Source organism: Plectropomus leopardus, chromosome 15 (assembly GCF_026936395.1).
Source record: "Plectropomus leopardus strain MGB_pleo_1.0 chromosome 15, ASM2693639v1, whole genome shotgun sequence".
In the NCBI taxonomy this organism is placed as follows: domain Eukaryota; kingdom Metazoa; phylum Chordata; class Actinopteri; order Perciformes; family Serranidae; genus Plectropomus; species Plectropomus leopardus.
Window position 1 is genome coordinate 578,288 of NC_142190.1, and position 13,535 is coordinate 591,822.

At 41.9% G+C, this 13,535-nt stretch overlaps 3 protein-coding genes across 3 annotated transcripts; all 3 read right to left on the minus strand.

Moving 5' to 3' along the window:
• Window positions 1-3,724: 3,724 nt before the first annotated feature.
• LOC121952507 (olfactory receptor 10H1-like) lies at window positions 3,725-5,168 on the minus strand. The gene is made up of 3 exons (XM_088088861.1): window positions 4,267-5,168; window positions 3,976-4,041; window positions 3,725-3,872 (listed from the first exon to the last, which is right to left on the minus strand). Exons 1-3 carry the CDS (start codon window positions 5,166-5,168, stop codon window positions 3,725-3,727), a joined length of 1,116 nt encoding a protein of 371 aa, XP_087944987.1.
• Window positions 5,169-7,822: 2,654 nt separating this feature from the next.
• Window positions 7,823-8,761, minus strand: LOC121952677 (olfactory receptor 52N5-like). Its single transcript, XM_042499478.1, has one exon. The coding sequence runs from the start codon at window positions 8,759-8,761 to the stop codon at window positions 7,823-7,825; it is 939 nt and encodes a 312-aa protein (XP_042355412.1).
• A 3,442-nt stretch (window positions 8,762-12,203) lies between these two features.
• LOC121952678 (olfactory receptor 52N5-like) lies at window positions 12,204-13,121 on the minus strand. The gene has a single exon (XM_042499479.2). It carries the CDS (start codon window positions 13,119-13,121, stop codon window positions 12,204-12,206), a length of 918 nt encoding a protein of 305 aa, XP_042355413.2.
• Between the last annotated feature and the right edge of the window lie 414 nt (window positions 13,122-13,535).

Sequence of the window (13,535 nt, forward strand, 5' to 3'; positions counted from 1 at the left end):
TCAGCTTTCTTATTCTGAAACAGCTAAAATGTGCATATTTATCATGTTATTGTACTTTTTAGGTTACCTCTGCCATATTTTTACAGTACACTTCTCTATCTGATATTTAAGTTTTTGAATATTGCAGTGCTTTGCCTGTTTAATTATTATTCTTATTTAAGATGTTTATTGTATGTTTAATATTTGCACAAAAAATCAAAGCGAATTCCTTGTAAGTAAAACCTACTTGGTGATAAATCCTTTTCAGATTCTGATAAAACAGTCACAAAACAAATTAAGTTCACTGTCACCTTTTAAACCTTACACATCACGTTAAAAACAGAAAAGGTTTTAAATACACAAATATTAAACTGAATGTGATGAAGCAACATGTGAACCACATATTTCCTTTTTCAAATATAATCCTAATGGTCCGTTCACTGTGGTTCACCCTGCAGCAGCAGGAGAGACGCTCTGCTGCACGTAACATCGATACGGTGAAATATTCAAAGATGAAGAAGAAAGAAGACGAAAACATCGACACTGACGTTCATTTAACAGAGTAATAATAAAATGTGATTAAAGTCCAGCTCTGCCTCGTCTCTGCAGCTCCACTCCAGGTCAGCTCAGTCAGTCATGTCTAACATGTGATTTAAGTTCAGCCTGTTGAATTAACAACAAAACACCTTGAAAATATGTCTGTCTCCCGTTTCCCTCATCAGTCAGCACGGAGACAACTCAGCACATACCAGGAGACGGGTCACAAACTCATGTCCTTTAAGTTTACTTTTCCAACATCAACTTTGATTATTTCATACATAACAGCTTAAAAGCATCCTGAACAAAGACAGTTAGAAAATCATCTGATGATTCAGACACATGCAGCGTTCAGGGAGCATTGTGTGTGTGTGTGTGTGTGTGTGTGTGTGTGTGTGTGTGTGTGTGAGGTTTACCTCCGTTGATGTGAACCTCCTCCAGTCAGACCAGAGGTGGCCCCTCAGACACCTTTATAGTGGCCCCATGTCCTCCTGTTGCTCAACACCTTGTCACCAGGCAACTGTTGCTGTCAACTCGGCATCAGCATCATCATACATGCTGTCATGTAACCTGCAGCATGTTATTATATATCACAGTAAATGTAACTGTAATTACTTAGTTACTTAAAAAAAATAACTAATCAAAATTGTTGTTGGTGACAAACCTGAATATATCTATTTTTGTAAAAAGTTTATCTGTTCTCTGAACAAAAATTAAACAATCCAAAATAAAAAAACACTAAAAAAAACTTGCTTTTGCTTTGCTTTTTACTTTATTGATACACTCTGGATATTGATATTGATATTGATATTGATATTGATATATATGGTGGCCAGTTCCAAAACGTGTTCTGGCCTGTTCATGGTCGCCTAATCTGGGCCTATCCCGGCTGAGACATGGCTGCTCTATTATGAAGTCCTTGAAATAAATACAAGTACTCTCTGAAAAACATTCTTAAAAAAAGAAAACCTATTAATTTACTGGTGTACATAGGCAACACACTGCCACATTTATGAGAGTGAATACATACTTTAATATATTTTAGCTGGAATTTATTTGACATTAACTTAAAAGTTGGGTTGACAAAAACTAACAATGAACATTAAAACATTCAGCGTTCAAAATTCAAATCAACGTTAAAATATCAGAACGGCTCTGGCTGGAAAGAAAAACAGACGAAACCAGTTTAAACTGGTTTTCTAACAGAGCAGCTCCACAGTTGGGTTAGCGCTGTGCAAACGCTGGAGAGAGCAGTTTGGTTTTGGCCAGATCAGGTCTGCCTTTATTTTTTTACAGGAATTACGCTATTTTAAAACATTTAAGAAACTCTTTTCCTATTTTTTAATCCAAGTGTAAGCAAAGTAATAGCTAACGCTGTTTAGTACACCACAGAAGCAGCTAACGTTAGCTTAACTAAGAGGAAACAGTTGGTGTTAGCAGCAACCACCTGAAAACCACCTGAGTGAAGACTTGCTATAAGCTACAGAAGGTAAATACGTGTGCATGCGCGTTTTTAATACTGTATTCATTTGATTTAGTTTGTAAAAGTTGTGATGCTAATCGTAGTTAGCGCGCGTTAGCATGCTAGTGGCAGTGTTAGCTCTGTGTGGCAGCAGTTCTCGTGTGTGTGTGTCATGTAGCTAAATAGCCTCTAAAACTGTCGCTGTACGATGAAGTAAATAAGGTTTTGGTCGATTAAAGAAACATCTTTTCTTGTTAGACAGCGAAAACCATGAAACTCTCCGTGGAGCCGGTGAGGAGTCGATGTTTCGAGTCAGCTACAACTTCGTTCTTAATTTACCGCCCAGTCTCACAGCCTGAAACCTCCTCACAGCTCCTCTGACCTCCATCTCCCCCGAACTTCAGGTAGCATCCGTCAGACTGATGGGTACAAACCATGCTGCATGTGTGTTTTCACTTTTGGTAGCATGAAATAGCTTTAGGATCCTTTTTAAAAAAAACAAACAGTTTATGATACTGGTAAAACTGGAATAAATTAAGGATAAAAATTGACATTGGCAATATTAATAAAAATAAAGCTAAAAATAGTGTATAAAATGCATGAAATTAAAGAAAATACATTTTAAAGAGGTTCGCGAAGCAGAATGCAAAGCAGTTAAGTTGGTGCGAGTTAAAGGCTAAAGTGAAAAAGGAATTTTTTATCTTAAAAATATTTAGTGAGCTAGTACTCAAGGATGCTTAACATGAAACGTAAAATGAAAAACAAATACAGATGAAAACAAAACACTGAAAAATTCTTACATAAATATTAATTATTATTATTAAAATTAGTGCTTATTACATGGGCAGAACATGAACTTTCATTCTTTTTTTTATTAGCACTCTCTGACACGGCCGCCGTGCCGGAGGGCGCACTGTAGCTGTGTCCCAATTCAGGGTCTGCATCCTTCGGAGGCTGCATTCGAAGGCCGATTACGTCACAGCGCTGCGCGAAGGCTGTCCCATTTGGTCACAATTCGAAGGCTCCTCCTTTCGCAGCCCACAAATGCGGCCTCCTCTTCCCTCTGTTTGGAGGACACATCGCTACTATCCTTCGCGGCCTTCCATTTCCCAAGATTCCTTGCGCGCCCGCGATCTTCAAAAATAATGGCGGCACAGAGTGGAGACTTAACTTAATGTGGGTTTTTACTCATTTGAAAATCAAACGCCAGATATGTTAAACTTAGAGGGACATTAAAATCTCATAATTTCATTCATAATACGTGACGTTAGTAATGCTAACACGTAGCCACCTAGCTGCCCCGCTGTGCTGCCCGCAGCAGAGGAGAGCTCCGCCCACAGCAGAGGAGAGCTCCGCCCACAGCAGAGGAGAGCTCCGCCCACAGCAGAGGAGAGCTCCGCCCACTGACGGAGGCTCTACTGCGCGAAAAATCAGCTTCCAACGCGGACAGAGGCACTTGTCCTCCTCCTCCAGCAAAATTTAAATAAAAAGTAAATTTTAAAAATAAAATAATTTCTTTGCTTTAGTGACCCCCCCCCCCTCCCTCTCTCTCTCTCGCTCTCTTCCTCCCTCTCCCCCTCTCTCGGCCTCTCTCTCTTTTTCTCTCCCTCTCCCCCTCTCTCTCTCTGGCGAGCCTTGACGGCAGGAATAAACTGTCGTGGGGGTAAGGGCGGGAACATCTGGTGACACAACCAGGAAATCCTCTGAAGGCTAGACTGTCCCAATTAACAACCGTTAATGCGGCCTTCAGAGGCGACTCCTTCGGAGGTGCCTCCGAAGGAGTAGACCGTAGACCGCGTAGGCTGCGTCCTCCGAAGGATGCAGACCCTGAATTGGGACACAGCTATTCTCTGACACGGCCGCCGTGCTGGAGGGCGCACATTCTCCGATACGGCTGCACAGTGAAGGCAGTGTCAGCAGCTGGAATCGGGCCGGTTTGTTTTGCCTGGTTCTGGGGCTTCTTTCATGCCGAGTCTGGAAACCGGATGCAGTCCTACTCATTTCTTTCAGCGTGTCTTAAGATCAAGGGGAACATCAGTCTGCTAAAATAGAAAATCCTGCTCCCTCCACATCCTACACATTGGGAATAAAACAAGAGCGAGGAGAGAGTTTGGCGATTTGTAGTCACAGGACTTTTTTTTAAGCCTGGACCAAGATCCAGAACAGACGCATCGATTGGAACCCATCTGTTGACTGAGAGACCAGACAGGATACTTTGTATCAGCTCTACCAAGTGTCGCCACACTTCATCCGCATTTATTTACATTTTCTTTGTAAGTATAATCATGATTTTTTGTCTAACCGCTTTGATTTGCAGTCCGTAGATGATGGCGTTCATGGAGGGAGGCATCACATGGAACAAGATGGACGCCAGCTTTCTGTAGTCTGATAACGGAGGGAAGCGATGGAGGAGGATGATGATTAGGCCTGACACGAGCATGAGGATGTACACGGCCAGGTGAGTGGCACAGGTTTGCAGGGCACGGCTGTTCAGCACTTCACTCTTACTGCTTAAACACACGATGGCAATCCTCAGGTAGGTGAGTAAGACACTGCCGAGGGAGGCCCCCATGGTGACGGCGACGCTGCCGAGGCCGTAAACGTGATTGACGATGATGTTTTCACATGACAGTTTGAACAAGGAGGGGTTGTCGCAGAACGGGTTGTTGACCCAGTGCCGGCAGCGCGACAGGCGGACACTGAGGCTCACCGCAACTGCGACCAGAAGGAACATTATCGCCCACGCTGACACTGACAACGTCACCACCATCCTCGTGGTCATGATGGTGGCGTACCGCAGGGGGTTGCAGATGGCCACGTAGCGGTCGAAGGCCATGACCATGAGTATCGTGTGCGAGGTGCCGCCATGAAAATGAGCGCAGAACGCCTGAATAACGCACTCGTAATAATGAATGTAGCGCTGCGTCATGGGAACAAAAACGTCGCTCAGTAAGCGAGGGATGATGGTCGTCGCCCCGAAGATGTCGTTAATGCTCATGTTGCAGAAGAGCAGGTACATGGGCTGCTGGAGGCTCCTCTCCATGAAGATCAGGACCACCAGGCCGAGGTTGGACACCACGATGAAGACGTAGATGAGGAGGAGGAGGATAAAGGCGGGGACGGAGGACTGGGGGCTGACCTTTAACCCCTCCAGCTGTAAGATATCCATATTGAAAGTTTGGTTTTCCATTCTGCAGAGAGGATGAAAACTTACAAGTCAAGCCAAACCTACTTTTCTTTTCAGAGCAACAAAATACGGATGAATACTGAAGCAAACACAACAAGAACAAAAAAACAAACGAGAACAAATTTGAGAACGACAGAAGATGAAGTCAAGTTGTCGGCTCAGATAGATCCAGCGAGAGGAGGCGGGTCTTCAGCAGCAACTTTCGGGTTTCTAATGTCGGAGCAGTTTTTATTTCAGTACATGAGTTGTTCCAAAGTTCAGGGGCCACATCAACCATGTTTTTGTGTCTGGAAACATCCAGGAGCATCTGAACGATTGACCTCAGTGCTATAAAATGTCTTAAAAACCAGCAATAAAATCTTAAAGTCAAATTTAAAACCAACAGGAAGCCAGTGGACACAGCATGTTCTCATCCAAAGTCACATTTCACAGCTTTGCAGTGGACTTCTGCGTCTACATTTACGCTCTAGGCATGTTGGAAGAGACGCTGTATTTTTCCTGTGCTGCTTTCATAACATTTAAACCGTTCAACACTCAGCAAATTGATGGGATTTCTTTCAAAAGGTGGGAAAAAGGTTATGAGCATCTCGGTAAAAAATGTTCTGCAAACGGCAAGAAATTAGTAGATTTGGAAAATGATATTTAAAAAGCTAAGGAAAAATGTCTAGGAAAAAGAGAAGAATGGCAAGGGGAAACTATATAACAATTACAACTGCATATTTTTTTACATAGATATTTATTCATTTTTCTACTAATTTTCAGGAAATTTACTTGTAGTTTTAACTAATTTCCTGATAATTAAAAAAAAACACTGAAGTCACAAGCTTTACTTCGAAAAAGATTTCAGGCTGCTGTACAGAGACAAAGTGCAAAAGAAAGTTATACACAGACATTTAATTACTGTTAAAATAATGACATTATAAATAATGGCATTAAGGAATTGTAAAACAGAGAATAATAACAAGTCTAAGACAGGTATAAAATGAGAAAGCTGGAATGTAAGAAATTGATAAATATTTGACTTAAGTGAACAGAAATCTCTCCCAAGATAACTGAAAGCAGCAGCAGAAAACAAAAATGAAATGTTTTTAGTATTTTTATGTGGACTGCCTTCTCAGCGAAACAAAACAGATCTGTGCTGATTTTGGTGAACAAATAATAAAAAAATTAACTCTAAAGCCAATGTCACCATGCTTCGATTATATAATTTTTTATTTATTTATAACAAATTGCAATTTGACTGATCATTTTTTTCTGTCATTTTATATTTCACTGTTGAGTTTTAACATGACAAACCAGTGTGAATCATTGACTGTGTGTGTGAGTGTGTGTCGGTTTTACCTCCATTGATGTGAGCCTCCTCCTGTTGGACCAGAGGTCAGACTGCAGACACTTTTTAAACCATGGCTGAGCGGCTGTGGTGCTCCTGGAGGAGCAGGAGGGCTTTATCTCTCCATACCCAAATGATGTAATCATGTTTTTAAGTTTCACTTGTATGAATTGTGTTGTGTTATTCACAGAAGTTGATGCACATTATGTGCAAGTACACCTACATCCCCCAGAGTGTTAGTCTGTCTCAGTGTTAGTCTGATTTTGAATACATTTATATCATGTTGTTTACATGGAACACAAATTACAAAGTTACTTATATCACTATTTACTATTAGGGAGTTTCTTTTAGCCCCAATATGAGGAAAATCACAATGCAGGTATTCCTCTTTTTCAACACGTTCTCATATCAAGATGTCACATGTTGCCACTTTGTCAGAGGACTTCTGAGTCTACATGTTACGCTCTTGGTATCCTGCATCTGCTACTGACGGTGCAGGATTCTGTTACCGTGATGTCAACACGAGCACATGGTGGGATGATGCTGTGCATGGTTATATTTAAGCAACAACAGCACATGGAGACCAACGCCGGGACGCAGAGGGCTACCTAGAGCGTAATATGCAGACACAGACGATACCTAGAGTGTAATATGTAAAAGCAGGATACCTAGAATGTAATATGAAGCCGCAGAAGGATACCTAGAGCATAATGTGCAGACATATGGCATACAAAGAGTGTAATATGCAGACGCAGAAGGATACCCAGAGTGTAATGTGTAGACGTGGAAGTCCACTGACATGTGAGGACTTGGGATTAGAACGAGTTGTGATATCTCAGGAATGCCGTGAAAGAATTTCTTCAAATGTAGCACAAACGTTCACTTGGACTCAGGACTAAACTGACTGGATCTTGGGTGTTGACCTTGAAAGTGTGCAGACTGGCAGATTATAGAGATCTTGTGTGTGTGAAGCACGTTTACACAGACATGGATGTAAACTGTAACTGCAAACTTAAGGGTTTGGGAAACATGCGACTTCCAGGGAGTAATGCGAGTTATGACGCCTGGTTTGTCTGTGAACCATCGGGCCTGTGTTATCAACTAAGAAACAAGTGAAACTCAAATTCATTAGTTAAACATACATTTAATGTATATCATATTTTCTTCATACATTATTACTGAACGGATGTATAGAACGAAGTGACATAAATTTGAAAAGAAAAAGCACAACATTCAGTTTTTTAACTGCATGACTTAACATTTCAGTAAGAACGGATACTTTAATGACATTATTTACACTTCATTGAGCACTGAGTCACTTCACCTCTCACGCCTTCATTTTATTCCCGTTAAACATAATCATTATTTTTTGTCTGACTGCTTTGATTTGCAGTCCGTAGATGATTGCGTTCATGGCAGGAGGAACCACATGGAACAAGATGGACGCTAGCTTCCTGTAGTCCGATAAGTGCGGGAAACGATGGAGGATGATGATGACGGAGCCTGACACAAACATGATGACGTAGACGGCCAGGTGAGTGGCGCAGGTCTGCAGCGCTCGGCTGTTCAGCACCTTGTTCTTGCTGCTCAGACACACGATGGCGATCCTCAGGTAGGTGAGCGTGACGCTGCCGATGGAGGAGCCCAGCAGGAGCACGGTGTAGCCGAGGCCGTAGATGTTGTTGATGAGGACGCTCTCGCAGGACAGTTTGAACAAGGAGGCGTTGTCGCAAAACGGGTTGAATATAATCCACCTGCAGCGCGACAGGCGGACGCTGAGGCCCACGAGGATCACCACCATAACCAAAGACACCGCCCACGCCGACACCGACAGCGTCACCACCATCCAGGTGGTCATGATGGTGGCGTACCGCAGGGGGTTGCAGATGGCCACGTAGCGATCGAAGGCCATGACCATGAGGACCGTGTGAGTGGAGCTCGCGTGGAAGTGAGCGCAGAACGCCTGAATGACGCAGCTGGTGTAGTGAATGTAGCGCTCTGTGACGGGAACAAAAACGTCGCTCAGTAAGCGAGGGATGATGGTCGTCGCTCCGAACGCGTCGTTAATGCTCATGTTGCAGAAGAGCAGGTACATGGGCTGCTGGAGGCTCCTATCCATGAAGATCAGGACCACCAGGCCGAGGTTGGACACCATGATGAAGACGTAGATGAGGAGGAGGAGGACGAAGGCGGGGACAGAGGACTGGGGGCTGACCTTTAACCCCTCCAGGAGCAGGATATCTGTGCTTAGAGTCTGGTTCTCCATGGTGCAGGGGGTGATTTAAAGCTACTGAGGACGAAAGACAGAAAAGTTACATCAATAATTAACCTTGCTGACGATAACAGTTCTCGTGCACTGTTCATGATAAAATACTTTAACTTCCTACACCTTAAATACTTTAACCTTCTACACCTAAAATACTTTAACCTCCTTCACCTAAAATACTTTAACCTTCTTCACCTAAAATACTTTAACCTCCTTCACCTAAAATACTTTAACCTTCTTCACCTAAAATACTTTAACCTCCTTCACCTAAAATACTTTAACCTCCTTCACCTAAAATACTTTAACCTTCTTCACCTAAAATACTTTAACCTCCTTCACCTAAAATACTTTAACCTTCTTCACCCAAAATACTTTAACCTCCTTCACCTAAAATACTTTAACCTCCTTCACCTAAAATACTTTAACCTCCTTCACCTAAAATACTTTAACCTCCTTCACCTAAAATACTTTAACCTCCTTCACCTAAAATACTTTAACCTCCTTCACCTAAAATACTTTACCTTCCTACACCTAAAATACTTTACCTTTTTACACCTAAAATATTTCATTTTCCTACATCTAAAATACTTGATGTTCCCTGACCTAAAATACGGAAAGTACTGTGTTTCTTCACCAAACCCTAAAATTCATAACCTCACTTTCTTAAACCTAAAATACTTTACTTTACTTTCCCAAACTGAAAATTAGTAACCTTATTTTTTTAATTATGTAATCATAACATGCTGTATATTTTTACCTCTAAGAACACTACTTTTAAAGTAAAGGCGTATTGTGGAGGCCCAGGACAAATAATAAAATCATCAAATCCAATTTTTTGGGAAACTGATATTTCAGAATGTGGCAGACAATATGTGGGGTAAACGTTGAGGATGGGAAAGCAGTTTTAATGATTTAGTGCAAAGTTGAATAGCCTCAAAGTAAATCTCCTGTTTGTAACTTTACAGTGTGTTGTTTGGTTTTCTGTCTTCGCCGAGTGTGTCTTAAAAATGTCAGAAAGAGATTACCTGTTTAAATAAACATTAAATAGCATACATTAATACAATTAAAATGGACATGGCAGCTTTTATTTTCATAGAATAAATGTTAGTCTGATTTTTAGTAGAAATTCAGTAAGAACAATCAGCAGCCGACTAAAAGAAAAAATGTCTTAAACCGCAGAATTCAGAGGTATTTTAGAAGAACGTAGGTCTGATCTCTTTACAGCTCTTCATAGCATCAGAGTCCGTCTGCTGATTTTCATTCAAAATAAATAAGATTTAATGATTCAGGGTTCAATATATTTCTGCCAATTCAAACTTTGATGACTTCACACAACAAAATCGAAACATAAAAAAATGATAACGACACTGAAACCTACAACAATTTTATGATCATAGTCAAATAAAACCTCTACGCATTACAAATTGTAAAATGATACATAAATAAGATGCAGAAATTTAATAATAAAAGTCTGCAGACTTTCAGTGGTACATGGCTCAATAAAACTGCTGCTCAAAATTCAGAAACGGCTCACACGTCATCAGGAAACACAGCACTGCCTCGTTTAAATTTAAATACTTGAAAACATGACGAGATTTGACTAAAGGCTAAATTTCTCGTTTCAGTTTCATTTGCCAATTTCTTTTAACTCTTTTCCAATTTTAGAAAAACCTTTTGAAGTGTTAACAGAAAAGCAAATCACAGCATGTGCTGCACATAGTAATAAATGAAGACATTCATGTTCAGCGAACTGAAATAAACAAATCACAGAAACTCAAAATGTTATAGATTTATAGCACAAACTCGTGTAAGATGAAAGAATGTAAGATGGTTTCTGTCTTTCAAATATTAACAAGAAGAGAAGATTCAAACATGATCGGCAGCATTCAGTAAACAAACACCATCATCAGGCTTTAGAGGACGAGTGTGTGCCACGCTCACCTGTCGACACGAACCTCCTCCACCGAGACCAGAGACACGCCGACGCCTTTTGTAAGAGAGATTACCGACCTGACAGCCGTTACCTGGAGACAGACTTCTCAACCTTTGATGGACAGCCCTGTTTATGTCGTCTGAGCTTCTATAATGCTAGTTTCAACATTTATTATTATTATTATTATTATTATTACAACACAAAAAAATCACCAAGCCGTGCAGATATTCTCTGTTGGATTTGCTCTGTAGAGTCCTTCAGGAAAGAGTCCTAAAACCCAGAAACCAGCATGTCAGCACTTCCTGCTCCCTCGATCAAAGTCAGCGTGATTTTGGTTGGTTGCCTGAAATAGCTCTGTGATTAACCCTTTAAAACCCGCGTAAACTGGCTTGACCTCTTTTGAAAACATGGGAACAAGGCAAAGAGCAATAATAGATGAAAAAAAGTTTTAAAAAATGCAAGAAAATCCCATGAAAATTTGTTTTAAAAGATAATAATATGACAAGAAAATTACCTGCGTGCTGCGTCATCCCACCATGTGCATTAGTTGACATCACGGTAACGGCATCCTGCAGTGCTAACAGCTGATGCAGAGGGATACCTAAAACCATCAAACCGCATCATGTTACAGGTTGGGATAAGAACGTGTTAGATTGACTTGCTGTCGGAGCCAGCCTCAAGTGGAGATTAGAGGCTCTGCAGCTTTTAGCACTTAATTTGTCAGAGCCCAAAACTGATGCTTGGTTTCATGACGTTCCAGTCCATTGTCATTGTTGCTTTTGCAGGGATTTCAGTGTAAGCTCTTGACGCCAACGCCACCTTGGTTGAAACAAACCCTGAACTTTCATGCAGGAGTCTGGTGTTTACCTCCTGTCTGAATGTGCTGATGTGCTCATGTTGACATCACGGTAGCAGCATCCTGGAACGTCAACAGCAGACGCAGAAGGATACTGAGAGCGTAACATGTAGACGCAGAAGGATACCGTGAGCGTAACATGTAGACGCAGAAGGATACCGTGAGCGTAACATGTAGACGCAGAAGGATACCGTGAGCGTAACATGTAGATGCAGAAGTCCACTCACAAAGCAGCAACATGTGACGAGTTGGAATGACGTGTTGGGCTTTCATTGTATTTGTAATGAGAACACCTCAGCCTCGTTACTTCAAATCTGACGTAGTTATTTTTAAGTAAAATATCTCTTGTGAGTTTATAGGAATGAAAACATTTTAAAAGACAGAGATGGATTCATGATGAAAAGTTGTCCATAAATCTTTTAATACTTCTTGTCAAAGTAAATACACACACACACACACACATATATATATATATATATATATATATAATAAAAATAGTATGTGCAGCTCTTATGCATTGATCAATAAGAAAATAGGTAAAGTCAAGTTGATGATGATGTTAATAAACTAACTTAAACCCAGAATATCAGCATCATCCGTCGTCATATTTCTGCTTCAAATTGAGGTTTGCATTTCGTGTTGGTCACCTGACATCACAACAGAGCCGTGATCGTCTGTCGAACCTCTTTGATTTGCAGCCCGTAGATAACGGCGTTCAGGGCCGGCAGGAAGACGTGTCCCAGGACGGCTGCCACCTTCCTGTGATCCGCCAGTTGTGGAAAGCGGTGCAGGATGACGATGATGAAGCCGGACACCAGCAGGATGACGTAGACGGCCAGGTGAGTGGCGCAGGTCTGCAGCGCTCGGCTGTTCAGCACCTTGTTCTTGCTGCTCAGACACACGATGGCGATCCTCAGGTAGGTGAGCGTGACGCTCCCGATGGAGGAGCCCAGCAGGAGCACGGTGTAGCCGAGGCCGTAGATGTTGTTGATGAGGACGCTCTCGCAGGACAGTTTGAACAAGGAGGCGTTGTCGCAAAACGGGTTGAATATAATCCACCTGCAGCGCGACAGGCGGACGCTGAGGCCCACGAGGATCACCACAAGAACGAAGGCGGTTCCCCACGCCGTCGCCGTCAGCGCCACCACCTTCCTGTTGGTCATGATGGTGGCGTACCGCAGGGGGTTGCAGATGGCCACGTAGCGGTCGAAGGCCATGATCATGAGCACGGTGTGAGAGGCGCTGGCGTGCAGGTGAACGCAGAAAGCCTGAACGGCGCAGTGGGTGAAGTGAATGTGGCGCTCCGAGTCTGACGTCAGAAGATCTCTGAGGATGTGAGGCACGACGACGGTGGCGCCGAAAACATCGTTAATGCTCATGTTGCAGAGGAGCAGGTACATGGGCTGCTGGAGGCTCCTGCTCCTGGAGATCAGCACCACCAGGCCGACGTTCGACACCACGATGAAGACGTAAACGATCAGGAGGAGGATGAAGGCGGGGATGAAGGACCGGGAGGTGACCTTTAACCCCTCCAGGATGAGAATGTCCCCAACAAATGTGCTGTTGTCCATTTCTCCTCTGAAGGCTTTTGGCCAGAGTTATTCAGTTAAAGGTCCAGAAAGACAACAGGAGTTCACTGTGACGCTTTAAAAAATAAATCCAAATTACAGTAATGGGATGCAATTTCACACAGATTTGTCAATGTGAATTTGACACAAACTATGAATATTTCCACATATTATTACAATAATATGATGTTATTTGACACAGAAATATGGAACTTTTTCACAATGAAAATATAACATGTTGTATTTTGACACATCTTGATATTTCCACATAACAATTACAATGATGTGCTCTAATTTGACGTAGAGCTTAAATATTTCCAAACTGAAACGATATGCTGTAATTTTTACACTCAGAATTTAGCTCTTTTAACACTACCATTACAATTTTAGGCTGTAATAAGTGTAAATATCTCTAAA

Excerpts from the sequence above, each read along its gene's own strand:
- LOC121952507 (XM_088088861.1), bottom strand. The coding sequence starts at position 5,168 with ATGGAAAACCAAACTTTCAATATGGATATCTTACAGCTGGAGGGGTTA. Across the intron at positions 4,042-4,266 it reads AAAGCGGTTAGACAAAAAAT|GAGCAGGATTTTCTATTTTA; the intron begins CATGATTATACT and ends AGGATGTGGAGG. Across the intron at positions 3,873-3,975 it reads AGACACGCTGAAAGAAATGA|CCGTATCGGAGAATGTGCGC; the intron begins GTAGGACTGCAT and ends TTCACTGTGCAG.
- LOC121952677 (XM_042499478.1), bottom strand. The coding sequence starts at position 8,761 with ATGGAGAACCAGACTCTAAGCACAGATATCCTGCTCCTGGAGGGGTTA.
- LOC121952678 (XM_042499479.2), bottom strand. The coding sequence starts at position 13,121 with ATGGACAACAGCACATTTGTTGGGGACATTCTCATCCTGGAGGGGTTA.